General features: G+C 33.1%; 1 protein-coding gene across 4 annotated transcripts in view; it reads left to right on the top strand.

The window, feature by feature from the left end:
- The window catches only part of USP3 (ubiquitin specific peptidase 3), a 131572-nt gene that overhangs the window by 72113 nt on the left and 43656 nt on the right, over nt 1-15803 (top strand). For all 4 annotated transcript variants that reach the window (XM_074294877.1, XM_074294876.1, XM_074294879.1 and 1 more), the window contains 5 exons: nt 1057-1170; nt 1700-1813; nt 11622-11768; nt 14392-14498; nt 14651-14731. In XM_074294877.1, coding sequence (XP_074150978.1) covers nt 1057-1170; nt 1700-1813; nt 11622-11768; nt 14392-14498; nt 14651-14731 — 563 coding nt within the window. The remainder of the gene's footprint in view (nt 1-1056; nt 1171-1699; nt 1814-11621; nt 11769-14391; nt 14499-14650; nt 14732-15803) is intronic.

Here is a 15803-nt window from a genome sequence, read left to right as displayed (position 1 = left end):
AATGCCATAAGGATTCTGTATTTTCCTCATTGTGTGTGGCTGGAAATTTTCTGTATCTTGTTGGATCTTATTTGTCTTGTGTATGTTTAGAAAATTGTCAAAGTAGTACTTTCTATTCTAGATCAGAAGGAATATGATAACAAGAAGATACTAGTAAGTATTGTGCCAACATGAGAAGAAATCATTTGATATTTGAGGAATTTTAAACTATCTTTAAAAAGGATCTCAACTTTACCTAGAGTGCTGACTGCCACTGTGTATAATCCTATTAGGGAAGAAATTGTAATTATCACTCTTGATTGGTGTGTAACATAAATATAAGTATGGTATTCTAACACTGTTTACCATTGAGTGAGATTTGCTTTAAAGATTCCCTGGCCTAAGAGATGTCAGGTCCCGAAATGATTTTTATAAATTACTTTTTAATTCAGTTGCCCACACAAAATGTAGTTTCATGATAGGGATCTTAAGGATATTTTAAATTACTGTACTAAACATCTACTCCAGAGTTTGAAAGGCACTGTTATAGAACCTTTTTTTTTTTTTTTTTTTTTTTTTTTTTTTTTAAGTTAATGACTTCTACTGCAAATAACCGAGTAAATTGAATAGTGACTGACTATGGTGATATTTAAAACAGAGGAAAAGAGTTTTAAATTTTTGTTGACCTTTAATTTGTATATTCATCTCAGGAAAATACTTCTATACCCCTTTCCCCACTTCCATTCACCTTGTATATTAAAAAAAGAAACAGTTGCTGATTGAAAAATAGTTGTATTGGGCAGCTAGATGGCATAGTAAATAGAGCATCAGCCCTGGAGTCAAGAGGACCCCAGTTCAAATTTGGCATCCTTGGGCAAGTCACTTAATCTCAGTTGCCTCAAAAAAGAAAGAAAGAAAATAGTTGCATTATATACAATTCAGAGAGGAAAAAATTAGACAAAACACATTTCCAAAGGGTCAGGTGTAACTTGTGCGCTACTTGCTTTTTTCCCCCCAGGCTTATATTATTTCTTTCCTCATACCATTTTTTCCTCCTTGCCCTTGCTTTTAAAACAGTAATATTCAGCAGTTTTGCTGTTATTTCAAAGAACTTCCAGCTGTGGAGTTACGAAATGGGAAAACAGCAGGGAGGCGGACTTATCACACCAGGAGCCAAGGGGATAACAATGTGTGAGTTAATAAGAATACATTCTTTCTGGCTTTCAGTGGAGAGGAAAAAATGACTTATGGTAATGCTTTTTGTGTGATATGTAAACTAATAGGCACAATTGAAAATTTCAAATTGTTGCTGTTCATTGTGTTCCAATAGTAAGTAGTCACATGTATTTTATAACAGTTAACAACCATTCAGTGGGTGATACTTTCATTATTTTTAGGCAAAATGGATTTAGCATACTGCAGAGGCTTTGGCAATATTTGAATTATAAAATTGGTGACTGTAATAAATAAATATAAAGCTCATGGCTTTAAAAAATAATCAAAATTTAATGCTATGAAATCATAATGATCAAACTTGGCCCCAAAATAGAGATACCAGAAAGTGTCTCATGTTAGATATAATTAAAGGAAAACAGAGGATGTGGAGATTGGGTTTTGGTTTTCTTGGTTTTATTTCTCTCTTGTTTTATAGAAATTTGAGGTAATAAACGACATTGTTAGAAATAATGACATCTTTTCTTGTTCTTTTCTGCTTTTCTAGTTCCTTGGTAGAAGAGTTTAGAAAAACATTGTGTGCTTTATGGCAAGGCAGCCAGACTGCATTTAGCCCAGAATCCTTATTTTATGTTGTTTGGAAAATCATGCCAAATTTTAGGTAAGTGCTATTATTCAACAAAAGTAAAAAAAAAAAATGTTTTAAAACCAGCCATATGCATCTATCTACTTTTGGAAGTTATTAGTTCCTGAAAACTGTGTAACTTGAAGTCATAATGTAAGTCTAAATGGTGTCCTCAATCAAGAAAGGAGTGGTACCTTTATTTCTAGAGATAAGCAAAATTTTAATTTATTTTAAAATAACAAATTTTATTTGATTCAGTAATGTAGTTAAAGTTATTTAGTTTTGTTGCAGGGAAGCTTTTATTTTTTTTAGGGCAAACATTTTATTGAATTTAGGTATTTATAAATAGGAACTGTTTTTTAAATAGTCTTGGACTCATAAGAAAGTCATGGGGTAAAACTTAATTGAAACTTACAGTGCTTAAACATAGCGTTTGTTAAATGACAATGAGAAGTCTATGCCTTATAAATAATCTTCAATTGCTTTTGATTCCAGAACAACAACAAAAAAGTGCTCTCAGTAAATTTTATAAAGTTTGGTCTTTAGTGGAAATCAATTAGAGTTTATTAAGTTGTATTGCATAAGATAGTAAGTGGTATAATGTGGTACTCCACTTGTGCTTGAGCTACTTCTGAGAAAAGGAACTCTTGGAAGTTGCTTGTATTTATTTCTTGGGAATTTTCATTTATCAGATTCAAACAATGGGCAAAAATCATAATAGTATTGCACCTTTTAATAGGCTCAGAATTTGTATTTTCATTATCATTCCAACTTCTTTTTCTCAGAAGTATTCAAGGATATTTTTTCCTGAATTTATTCATATTATTTTGAAGACACATTACTCCTTAGATTTTTAATGGTGTCTTCTTCCTTTCTTAAAAAATACATCATTGGGAAACTTCTTGACACATTGTACCTTATTTCCTAATCATGGTCTAAATATTAGAAAAGTTATTGAATGTTGAAGTCCTTGCTTGTTCCTTTCTTTCTCATGCTTTTTTTCCCTTTTGATATGGTCTTTCTTGCATGACATGACAAATAGGAAGTATGTTTTTTAAAATTGCACATATTTAACCTATATCAGATTTCTTATTGTCTTAGGAAAGGAGGAAGTGAGAAAGAAAAACTTTTATAACAAAAAAAATGAATGCTGAAAACTCTCTTTACTTAAATTTAGAAAATAAAATACTGAAAATTTAAAAAGAAATCCTTGCTTTGATTCTACATGAAAGAAATGTCTGGTACCAGTTTTATTTATCAATAACTATGTTTATTAGCAACCTTTAGGTCTTTGGTTTTTATGGAAATTCTTTCAGATATCATGCCACTTAAACTTTAATCTGAGAGAACTTAATTTTATATAGATTTTCTAATTACTTGATCAAAAGGCAGGATGAGAATAGAAATTGCTGTCTTAGATTTGCTGTCAAGCCTGCCATCTCTAAAGGAATTTAAGCACAGATCAGGATCATTTAAGCCGTTTGCCCCAAAGGTTAGCATTTTCTCCATATGTTAACTATATTATTTTACACCATATATTCCCCCAAAAATGTGTTCATATTCATTGAGTGGGACTACTTTCCATGGAGCTGACATACCCTGGTGTCTTCTGTAGAAACTTGCTTTCCCTGTGCCTCTCTCTGCCTGTGGCTCAGCAGATTAGGTGAGAAAAAGCTTGGTGGATATAGTTTTCCAGGTTGATATTTGTATAGTAACAGCGTATGAACATGATTTAGCTGTTTAATGGAAAAGAAAAGTATTAGATAAGAGAGTGTGCATGCCTGGATGAAGTTAGTGGATTTCCTTAATAATTAATAAAAGTAGAAAGCTTAAGTTTTCTGAGCCATGTTTTCCCTTTTTTCTCTCTAAGAATCTAGGATGGGCTTTATTTACATGATAACAGGGATAATTTTCCTCTTGGTCTGATTTTTTTGTCTGTTTTTCAATTGTCCTTGCCAGGCCTCTTGATTACATTATAGAAAAAACTTGTGTGAAATTTACCTTTAATGAAGCAGTGGTTTCTAAAAAGGTCTTGCCACATCTCAGAGGAATTTTAGGTATATGTCATCAATTTCTAGAGAAGGAACCACAAGTAACAAATTAATGAAATTTTGTTTCTATTTACATTTCTTTTCAGGCCAATTAGACATAGCTTTTGTCTCAAGTAACATATCAAAAGTTTTGGGGAAGTTGATTCTTTGGTTTAAATTGTAAAGTCTACAAAATCCAACATGTATAGAAAAATGAAAACATTTTTATTTAAAATAAATTTTTAATTTTAAATGCCAACAGTTTCGAAATAAAAACCACCAAAATGATCATCCTTTTGATGTCCCTCTTAGTATCTTCTTATCATAGTCACATTCTATCACATTAGAATGTGCAGCTCTCTGGATAATTTTCTTACATGGTTTTCATCATGTCATTTCCTTGCTCAAAAATTGACATGAGTTTCCTTGACACTGTTTGAATGAAATCATCATTTTTCAATCTGGTGTTTAAAGACCTCTATAAGGTCATCCCTTTCACCCCTTTCTCCAGTGTTCATACACTCACATTTCTCATTACTCACTCTGGCCCTTTTTGCTGCTTTGACTGATGCAAGCATTTTATTATTTCTTATACATATTTTCTTGCTTTGGTGTCTTAGCTCATTCTCTTTACCTGGTGATTCATACCTCCTATCTCCCAACTCATGTCCTTACTTTCCTTCAATACCACTTCAATGTGCATGTTGTGATTAACTGGAAAAAAAAAATCCAGCCCTCAGTAACCCAGCCAATGGTTAGTGTCTAATACAGGACAGCTAGGAAGTGTTAAGTGTCTGAGTCTAGATTTGAACTCAGGTCCTCCTGACTTCAGGGCTGGTGCTCTATCCGCTGCACCACCTAGCTGCCCCTTAATCTTACTTAATCTTGCTATTTTCCCACTAATTTCAGACCTCTTTTTAAGGAGAAAGAAAGAAACTCAAATATCTCATTTCTTACCTGACTATACTTCTTTGAGGCTTCTCTGACTGACTTCAAATGCCCCATATCAGGTACTTTCTCTTCACTTTTCAGATTTTTTTTCTTTTCTTTTCCGCCATTAGATTGTCAGTTTTTTAAAGGGCAAAAACTGTCTCTTTTGTTTGTTTTGTAAGTGTATCCTCAATGCTTAGACTAGTGCTTGACACATAGTAGGCTGTTAATATTTATTGACTAAGTGACCAATTCTTCCTTCTTTCATTTTGCTATCAAGTGCAATATATTTTTATTCTTAATTGTGTGCATATATTCTTTCCCCTCATAAGTACGAGATTCAAGCATAAGCCACTCCCCACTGCTCCTCCTCATTCTTAAATATATTCTTCTTCTCTTTCCATTCTTTTCTTAAGGTTATCAAGATATAATAGAATCACTCTCAGGTCTTCTAATTAGACTCTCTGACTTTTGGTGACAAAAAGGTAGTGGGGACAGAGGTATTATCTTTCTGAATTAGTAGTTTATCTTTGTTTACTTATTTATCCTTGGTCATTCAGATTTACTTTTTATATTTCTCTAAGTCCTGTGTTTGATCTTCAGAGTTTGTACACAGCTCTTATGTTTTCAGTAGGAGGAATGCTTTGTTCATTTTTCCCCCTTTAATATTATAAAATTAAGATTATATTATAAGGTTTCCTAGGTAAGTTATTCTTGGTTATAAATCTATATCCTTTGCCTTTTTGGAATATGGTATTCTAAATTCTCCATAAAGTGGTGGCTGCTAAATTATATATGAATTAGATACTTGAATTCTTTTTTCTTTGATCTAGAAGCTCTGGGTTTTGGCTGTCATGTAGCTAGAAGTTTTTACTTTTTTCAGAAGGTGACTAGTGAATTTGCTCTCTGATTTTGGGTATAAGACTTCTTAAAATGTGATGTGTAGGCTCTTGTTTTGGTCATGGTGTTCAATTAATCAAAAAATTTTTTCTTTAATATTTTTTTAGTTAGTTTTTATTATGAAATACCTTACATTTTCTTCTATTTTTTCACTTTTGATTTTAGTATTTTTTTTTTCCATTTTCTCATGGACTCACTCTTTTCTATTTGATTCATTCCAATTTTCAGGAATTTTTTTGCTTTGGCAAGGTTTTGTATATCTTATAGCAAATCATTAGCCTTTTATAATTTTTTCTTCCAAGCTGTAATTGCTTTTCATGCTCTCATTTAAATGAAAAACATTCAAAAATATTTTTTAACTTTTGCTTCATCTCTTTCAAGAATTCTAGTTCAATTTGTGCTCATGCTGTGTTTTGCTTTGAGGCTTTACTTGTAGATATTTTGGAGTCATTTTTTCCCTCTGGGTTTGTGCTCGAATATCCCTGTCTATAACAGTTTTTTATGGTGGGATTCCTTTTCTTTTTGTTTTTTGTTATTGTTTTTTTTGTTTGTTTGTTTGTTTCTTCTTAAAAGCTACCTTCTGACTTTGGATTTATGAGTGTGCATTTCTGGAAGGAAAGGGTAGGCTGATTCCTTTTTCCATTTTCCTGATGTATTGAATGTTGTCTCATTCCAGGATCTTAAGAACTGTAACATGCCCTCCTGGCAGTTACAATTACTAGTCTGTCCTAGGCCTAACAGAGTACCTTTGACCACTGACCTTTGCAGTGTGAACTCTACCTGGCTCGCCTCCCCTGAGGCCTTCAAAAGTCTCTGGCCACAATCTCTTGAATCTATAGTTTAATAACCGGTAGCGCACTCAAGAACAGCCACGTGTAATCTTAAAAGCTTTTATTATACCTATTCACATAATGCCCTGACTTGTTAGCTCCCTAGTGAACACCTGGGCTGAAGACCCACGTGTTCACTACCAAAATCCTTACCTCTCTGGGCTATCCATCAGCTTGGCTCAGGGAGCCAGGTTAAAGAGAGCGACTGCTGCCACACTGGGCTTATAAAGGGCCTGTGAGGTCACACACACAGCCAATCAGCGAGAGAGTCACCCATTACGAAGCTATCTCAATGTGGCCAAGATCCCACCCACTGGGCAGTCCTAATATCCACAGAGAATACTTCCGGGCCTCAATCTCCCGTTGTGCTGTGGCGCTGCCCATTTAAAGGGCCCTTACAAAGAACAGTCCAGGCTGGGATCCTGCAAGTTTTCAGCACTCACAAGTTTTCTATTGCAGGATAAAAAGTCTGATTGATGCCCCATTAGTCTGAACAACAGTAGACTGTCAGACTGACAGCCCTTGTCAGCCATCTAGGAATCTCTACTGGTTCAGAGAGATAAGAACCATAGAATCCCCTGTGTCTGATATTCCTACCCTAGTTATTCCTCTCAAGGTATTAGAGGCACATCACTGCACTTTCTTCTTTCTCCTGAGGCATATCTTCCTGGGCCTCCTTTCCCAGGAACAAGTCCCTTAGTAGTCTCCCTGCCTTTATGACCTGCAGCTGGATAATGGGCAACAAAGCTGCCAGTTGGTACTTGTCCCTATTGAAGTACCCAAGCTATGGATCTACAACTTCTACTCTGACCAGAACTGTCCCCAGTGTCTGAAGACCACTGTTTTCCTTTGTAAGATTGGGCCAGAAAAATCACTCACTGTGACTTTGTTGTGGATTTCCCCATCATGATTCAATCTGGTTCATTGGGGATCGCACTATACTACTTCCTTCTACAATGCCATTTTGACCATGTGTTTTATAAACCACATACCAGTACTTTAAAATGGAATATGAAAGTATTCTATCAGTTGAATGGTTGAAATCTCATTCATATATTTGAATTGTAGGTACGTGTAGGATAGTAGGCCATCATTGGGTGTAATATATATATATTTTCAATCCAAAAGACTTTTTGGAGACTGTTCTCTATTAGAAAAAGAGATTTATTAAAAATGCTATTATATAAGGTTTCGGTAACTTAGATTTTTAAACATTTTCCTTTCAAACACTTTTAAACACTTTAATTCACTATTTTTTCGTGTGTGTGTGTGTGTGTGTGTGTGTGTGTGTGTGTGTGTGTGTGTGTTCACATTGAATTTTGTATTGGAAAAAATTTAGCAGAATGAATAGCAGATACTATAGAGGAGTAGCTAAGTTAAATCACATTAGTTTTATAGCTGTTTTTTTCAAAGTAATCAAACCATTTTTGTAAATATTAAAGATTTTTAGTACCTTTAACAAAACCAAAATTTTGAGTGCATCCCAGATATTTTGGAACATTTGTTCTAGAATGACTCAGTTTGCTCTTGCACAGGCATATCATTTTCCTTATTGGTCTTTGCCATTTTACACATTATATACTGATACTACTAAAATACAGAGAATGGTACACAGGTATATGTCACTATTTATGTATGTTGTGATGTCACACGAGTACCTGCATATTTCTAGACTTTGTGGTGTTTGTCTTGATATTTGAATTTATCCGTCTTTCACATTCTAGAAAACAAAAGTTAGTAGTTTGACATTAGCAAAGTTCTTTGTCTTTAGTAGGTTATAGATTCGTTTTATTTCAATAATTTGTTGTGAAAAGTCATTACTTAGCTCATCTGTCTCCCACACATTTCAGCTATGTACCTCTTATACTCAATTTTTCAGCTTTAAGAGGAACATAAGTCTTATTGTTGCTCTAGCTTTTTATAGGTGTAAAGTTTTTTATAATAACTTTTTAGCATCTCTTGTGAGAAAGATGTACTGATTTAATTCTTATATTCATTGAGGAAACTTTGAGGCTTATAGAAGAGATGAGACTTTGAAGTGGAAAGCAACTAAAAGTAGTAATATGATTAAAACTCAGATCCCACTGAGTTTCCATTCAGCTTGTTTCTTCTAATGGCCTGACATCTAATTTTGTATTAATCTATTGTTTTCCTCAAAATCCATTTCATCATTGGTTGACAAATAGCTCTTTGGGTGACATAGCAGCAATTGTTTATGTAGGAAACATTATCATTGAAGAAGGAAAACTTTCCCTTTCCTCTTATTGTAAGCCTTCCTTATGCCATTTCCCTCCCTTCCTTTCCTCTTTTGAAAATGTTATTGAGCATTTGGAAAGTCTTTACAGAAACCCAATTTAAAAATTATCCAGGTTTGTGACGTTTGTTGGCTTAATATATTAAGGGATATTTGTGGAATCTTGCCAATATGCTGTTTCTTATTTAGATTTTCACTTATTAAAATTATATCAATGAAAATGGCTCCTTGGCTCATTACCAAATCCCCACAAAGTTACCAGTATAGTCCAATAATACCTAGAGAAAAATGGATTATACTTAAACTTTATTCTGATGAAATTTCATAAGCAAGTAGACACAAGTGTACTTTTATAGAAAAACAGAGTGATTCTATCCTTCCATATGGTGTCATTACAAGAAAAAAGTAGAATATAAAGTATTTTTATGTGAGGAAAGGAAACTTAATGAGAAAGTATTTAGAAAATACACTGTACTTTTAAGAACATACTTTATGCTATTTTAAAAGAAAGAATATGTGAATTGGTCCAAAGACAAATTTTTTTTTTCATTTTTCCAAATTATCCCCTCCTTCCCTCCACTCCCTCCCCCCCGATGACAGGTAATCCCATACATTTTACATGTGTTACAATATAACCTAGATACAATATATGTGTGTAAATACCATTTTCTTGTTGCACATTAAGTATTAGCTTCCAAAGGTATAAGTAACCTGAGTAGATAGACAGTAGTGCTAACAATTTACATTCACTTCCCAGTGTTCCTTCTCTGGGTGTAGTTATTTCTGTCCATCATTGATCAACTGGAAGTGAGTTGGATCTTCTTTATGTTGAAGATTTCCACTTCCATCAGAATACATCCTCATACAGTATTGCTGTTGAAGTGTATAGTGATCTTCTGGTTCTGCTCATTTCACTCAGCAACAGTTGATGTAAGTCTCTCCAAGCCTTTCTGAATTCCTCCTGCTGGTCATTTCTTACAGAGCAATAATATTCCATAACCTTCATATACCACAATTTACCCGACCATTCTCCAATTGATGGACATCCATTCATCTTCCAGTTTCTAGCTACAACAAAAAGAGCTGTCACAAACATTTTGGCACATACAGGTCCCTTTCCGCTCTTTAATATTTCTTTGGGATATAATCCCAATAACAGCAATGCTGGGTCAAAGGGTATGCACAGTTTGATAACTTTTTGGGCATAGTTCCAAATTGCTCTCCAGAATGGCTGGATTCTTTCACAACTTCACCAACAATGCATCAGTGTCCCAGTTTTCCCACATCCCCTCCAACATTCATCATTATTTGTTCTTGTCATCTTAGCCAATCTGACAGGTGTGTAGTGGTATCTCAGAGTTGTCTTAATTTGCATTTCTCTGATCAGTAGTGATTTGGAACACTCTTTCATATGAGTGGATATAGTTTCAATTTCATCATCTGAGAATTGTCTGTTCATATCCTTTGATCATTTATCAATTGGAGAATGGTTTGATTTCTTATAAATTAGGATCAATTCTCTATATATTTTGGAAATGAGACCTTTACCAGAACCTTTAACTGTAAAAATATTTTCCCAATTTGTTACTTCCCTTCTAATCTTGTTTGCATTGATATTGTTTGTACAGAAACTTTTTAGTTTGATGTAATCAAAATCTTCTATTTTGTGATCAATAATGATCTCTGGTTCTCCTCTGGTCATAAATTCCTTCCTCCTCCACAGGTCTGAGAGGTAGACTATCCTCTGTTCCTCTAATCTATTTATGATCTCATTCTTTATGCCTAAATCATGGACCCATTTTGATCTTATCTTGGTATATGGTGTTAAGTGTGGATCCATATCTAATTTCTGCCATACTAATTTCCAGTTTTCCCAACAGTTTTTTCCAAATAATGAATTTTTGTCCTTAATGTTGGTATCTTTGGGTTTGTCAAAGATTAGATTGCTATAGATGTATCCTTTTTTGCAAAGACAAAATATTTAAAGAATGGTTAGTAGAATGTGTGATGAGTCTTAGGAGATGGTTACCCAGACTTACTCTTAAAACAGCATAGAATGATTTTTTTTTAAATACCCACTTGGTCATTTAGCATTTTAGATAGGACAAACATTAGTACTAAAATTGACTTCCATTTAATCACCTAATAAGTATATTATAGTCTCTATACAAACTTTACTTTTTCATGATAAATTTTTTATATTTCTTTATAAGTACAGATTGAATTAACTCTGGAGAAATGTCAAGGGGACAGTTGGCAAATGAATAATAACTGTTGTGGATTAATTTAAAAGTGTAATTTAGGAATTAAAATGGGTAAAATAAATATTGAGAAATTCTTTAATGGTAAGAATTCTTGATTAGAGAATTTAAGAAATTTGAAGTTTGGCCAAACAAAATTCAGTGTTACAAAGTGAATCGGGCTGTCTGCTATACTGAGTTGTTTCTCTCCTGAATTCATTAAAATGTTATACGTTAGAAACATAGGGGTTTTTAAGTAAAATAGCTTTCTAAAAATTTGCTTCTTCCTAGCTTATTTTTATTTGTTGCCAGTATTATTTCAGTATATGAGTAATCAATTTTCAAAAAAAATGTTTTAAAGTTTTCTGTATCATTAATTGGAAGTTTGACTCCTTCACATTTAAAAAAAAAATGCCTTTAAGTCAGGATTTAAAGGTCTAAGCTCTTTCAATATAAGTCATTAGTTTAAAATTTGCCTTAGTTATCTATAGTAGTGTTTTATAATTAAATGTCTGTGTTAGGATTAGATATGAAATCAGGACACATTAGAGTTTACTCTTATAGTGAAACTATTTTGATTTAGGTAGTAGAACCTGTTTTGCCTTTTGATTGGGGCATGTGAAGTCCCCATATTTATTGTACATTTTTGTTTCCTTTAAGGGGTTATCAGCAGCAGGATGCCCATGAATTTATGCGCTATCTTTTGGACCATTTACACTTGGAACTCCAAGGAGGCTTCAATGGAGTTTCTCGATCAGTAATTCTGCAAGAGAATTCTAGTCTTTCTGCAAGTAACAAATGTTGCATGTAAGACTATTTGTTTTTGTTTTTAATGGAGTTTTTTGGGAAGGCTTTATCTATTATTATATTGATGATATTTTATATTTTAAAATGTTTTACTTAAACTTTGTACATATTATTTGAATTCTTTACAAATAATGTACCAGAATAACCTTGTTTTTTTCTTGCGGTTTTTGAACACGTTAATACTGGATTTGTTCTTAGTTATTCTGAGAGTTTTATAGAAATTCAGTAAAAAATTGTTTGAAAATTAGAAAAAAAAGTTAAGATGTTTTGTCTTTGGTGATCTTTTATAAATAGTTCACAAATGATAGTGAAGATAATTGGGGGGGAATGGAATGGAATTTTTTTTAGTCTACCCAAACTAATTGTACTTCTCTTTGAAAACATAATGCTTGAGCAATTTTGGAACTTGAATTTGGCTAAAACATATTTGTTCATTTCCCTAATTGACCTTGAAGCACCAGTAAATTTTCAGAAGTATTTCTTGTCCCATAACATGAAAAATTTTTTAATTGTTTTCCCATGTAATTCTGTTAGATTGAAACCTGCACTGAGACCAAAACATTTATTTTGCTTTAGGCAGGGATGTTTACAGTCATTTCAGCCTGGATTTTGGTCAATGTGCAGTCTCCTCTTATGTTGTAATTTTTGAGACTTTTGTCAGTCCTGATCTGTGCAGGAAAGGGGATTACAAGTTAAACTCATCAGAGAAAGAAAGGTAAGTTGTATATAGGTGTGACTGTAGTCTTGCCCGCTTAGCATTCTTTGGACCTTATTGTAGTGAGTGTAGTTAGGTTATTATTGTTGTTCTTTTTTAATTTAAAGTAGGGTTCCTTCATCCACTTTCAGCCTTCTCTGGCCATCTGTCCTGTATTAATGGACTCAGTATGGAGCTTTATACTCTGTAATACATAGATATATAGCTCTTCTCCCAGCCCAAATTCTATTTTAGAAAAGGTACTGGTGAGTTATGTCCTCCCAACAATATTATATTCAAAGTTTTGAATGTGGAAAAATGAACTGTATATTTTAAAGCAGCATATGTGTATACAAAGAACAATGATATGACATAACATATAGCTCATGTATTTTATATACAATATAGTCTGTTTATTTTATGTAGGAAACCTCTAGGTAAGTCCTGCTTCATATTGTTGCCCAACTGTTGTGATAATTATTCATATATTTCTTTTTAGAAATTCTTGTCTAACATCAGGAAACTTAAGTATAATGTTGTTCAGTCAGCTGCCTGAGACATAAATCAGAGGGACAGTGAGAGACTCCTATAACATAGTAGTGGAATGAACCAATCTACAAGAGTTCTGCTTTTCTGTTGCATTCTACCAATGATTTTTACATTTTAGATGTTATCATTTTTTATATTAACTAAAATATCTTAAAACATGACAACAAAATGTACAAGAAGCTAAATTTGCAAATTGTCCTATTCATTGAAATCTCTACAGCTATCTTGAAAATGAACACAAGCCTTACTTAATAATAATAAACTATGCAATGTACTTAAATGAGCATGTTACAAAACATAACTATAAGATTTGGTCATATGCCTGATTAAGGAAGGTATTTTTCATTAACATATATTTATTTTAATTATCAGAATACAATTTGTACACAGATGCCATAATTTATCAAATCATTTTATATAGGGGAAATGTATTGCTTTTACGTAGTCACTTTTAACATTATATATTTAGTATACATTTGTAATAAAAATATATTTTGACTTCCCTGTTTAACTTGAATTATGTTTAAAATTAAGGTAAACTAAAAAGTTAGTAATGCTTCATGAATCTAATGTAAATTGGAGCTAAACTTGGAAGGTATTCTAATCTTAAAAGAGTTGAAGGGGGAAGGATATGAATGAGTTTAAATTGACAGTAAAATACAGTTGATTTGATCTTTAAATTAAAACTAAGATGGTGTTTTAATAGCAACATAAGAGGATGAATGATTTAAACTTTTTCTGGTTTTGCTTACAAATATGTTTATTAATAGTTAAGGGTGTTTTTTTTTTTGTTTTTTTTTTTAAACTATATCCACTCTGTACATAGCACTGGTTTGTGAATCTTAGAGAAATTAAACCCCAAGGGAAAATGGACATTGTATACCTTCTATATTCTTTTATCTCAAGATTTTTAAGTTTCAATAGAGCTATGGGTTAATTTTTTAAAAGCCAATTTGCATTTTTTAAAATATCAAAACAAAAGACACTTTTGAAGGCTCTTTTGTAGACTTGTATTGGAAATTAATTATTATTCTTCTCAAAACAGAAAGGGAAACAAGCCTTTTACAGACAACACCCCCCAAAAAAATTTAACTAAGTTTGATCCTTATATTTAGCAATTGATTGACGTTTAACTTGTGTCTTCAGGAACAATGGCTTAGCCTTGATTGTGTCTAAATGAAAACCTTTTGTGGAACTTTCTTTGCTCCCTTCATTCTTCTTCTAGAATTGGGGGGGAAAATATACAGCCAGTATCATTGGAAAAAAGTTGTTTTAAATTAATCTTTTTAAAAAATGCTAACATTTTTAATAGTTTGGTTGTCACTAAAAAAATATAGACCTCATAATTAAAATGTTTTCCCACATGGTGATTTTCTTTAGAAATGGAGCATCTACTGTTGTCACAGCTATATTTGGAGGCATTCTTCAAAATGAAGTTAACTGCTTAATATGTGGGACAGAATCTAGAAAATTTGATCCATTTCTTGGTAAGATACATTTGGTTTTGTGGTATTCATGCTTTATTTTTATGATAAAAATGTTTAAATCTTTATTTTCAAAGAAACTATCAAATTGATGATTTTTTTAAAAAATAATCATTAAGTCCATGTGGTTTTAACTAATTTTTCCCTGTTTTAAGACCTTTCATTAGATATCCCCAGTCAGTTTAGAAACAAGCGATCTAAGAACCAAGAAAATGGGCCATTGTGTTCACTCCGAGGTAAGGACACTTCTGTTGTTCTGAATATTTGACCATGCTAAAGTATGTTTTGTTTCTTGCATTCCTTTAACCTTTGGGACACGTAGGCTACTTTGGTTAATATGGTGACTGTTTCCAGAGTCAAATTTTGTACCTCAACAAAACCCATTTTGTAGGTTTATTTTCCCCTATCCTGAAATATTTTTCCTTTAAAGTTTAATGTTTGTAACAAAATTGGTTTTCCAGATAAAGTAGAACAATATATCTAGGAAACATTTTTAAATGCCAATTTTGTGTGCTAGGTTCTGGGAGAATTGCATAATAGGTAAGCGTCCCTCCCTCAGTGATCTTACAGTTAAGTGGAGAAGACAACCCATCCATAGAAAGCCATGATGCACAAGAACAGATGAAAGTCTGAGGTTCCAGAGGGCGTGCTTGGCACCTGCAGGGTGGAGGAGGAGCAGTGAGAGGGCATGAAGGCAGGTTTCCTGGAAGAATTAGGATTTGATGAGACTGAAGGATGTATGAGCAAGGAGACAAAGACCAGAATATAGGTCAATTGTAGAGAACAGAGAATTAAATCCAATATGCCTAAAAGGTAAGACTGGATTTTCCTATTTAGGAAAGAAATCAGAGAACAAATAATTCATTTATTTTCACACATTATAGAATAGTGTTGAGTTATTTCAGTCATATCTGACTCTTCAGGACCCCATTTAGGATTTTCTTGGCAAGATACTGGAGCAGTTTGCCATTTTTTCTCTAGCTTATTTTACAGATGAGGAAACTGAGACAGAGTTGACCACCAAATTGTGATTTGCCTGGGATCACACAGCTAGTAAGTGTCTGAGTCTGAACTTTTAACTCAAGTCTTCCTGACTGCAGGCTCAGCACTTTACGCACTACGGTGCCCCTAGCTGCCCCTGTGTTATAGGATACACATACATAAAGTTTGATATCTCTTGTTCTTATATCACTTATTTCCAAGTATAGAGAGCCATTCCTTGTAACAAAGAATAAAAAAGAAAGAAAAGTATAAAGGCAACTGAGAAAAACTAACCAATGTAAAAATTGATTCTTGGCAGTAGATGCA

This window comes from Sminthopsis crassicaudata, chromosome 2 (genome assembly GCF_048593235.1).
Source record: "Sminthopsis crassicaudata isolate SCR6 chromosome 2, ASM4859323v1, whole genome shotgun sequence".
Taxonomy (NCBI): Eukaryota; Metazoa; Chordata; class Mammalia; order Dasyuromorphia; family Dasyuridae; genus Sminthopsis; species Sminthopsis crassicaudata.
Note: the sequence above shows the minus strand (reverse complement) of the source record. Positions and strands in the feature narration are given on the sequence as shown.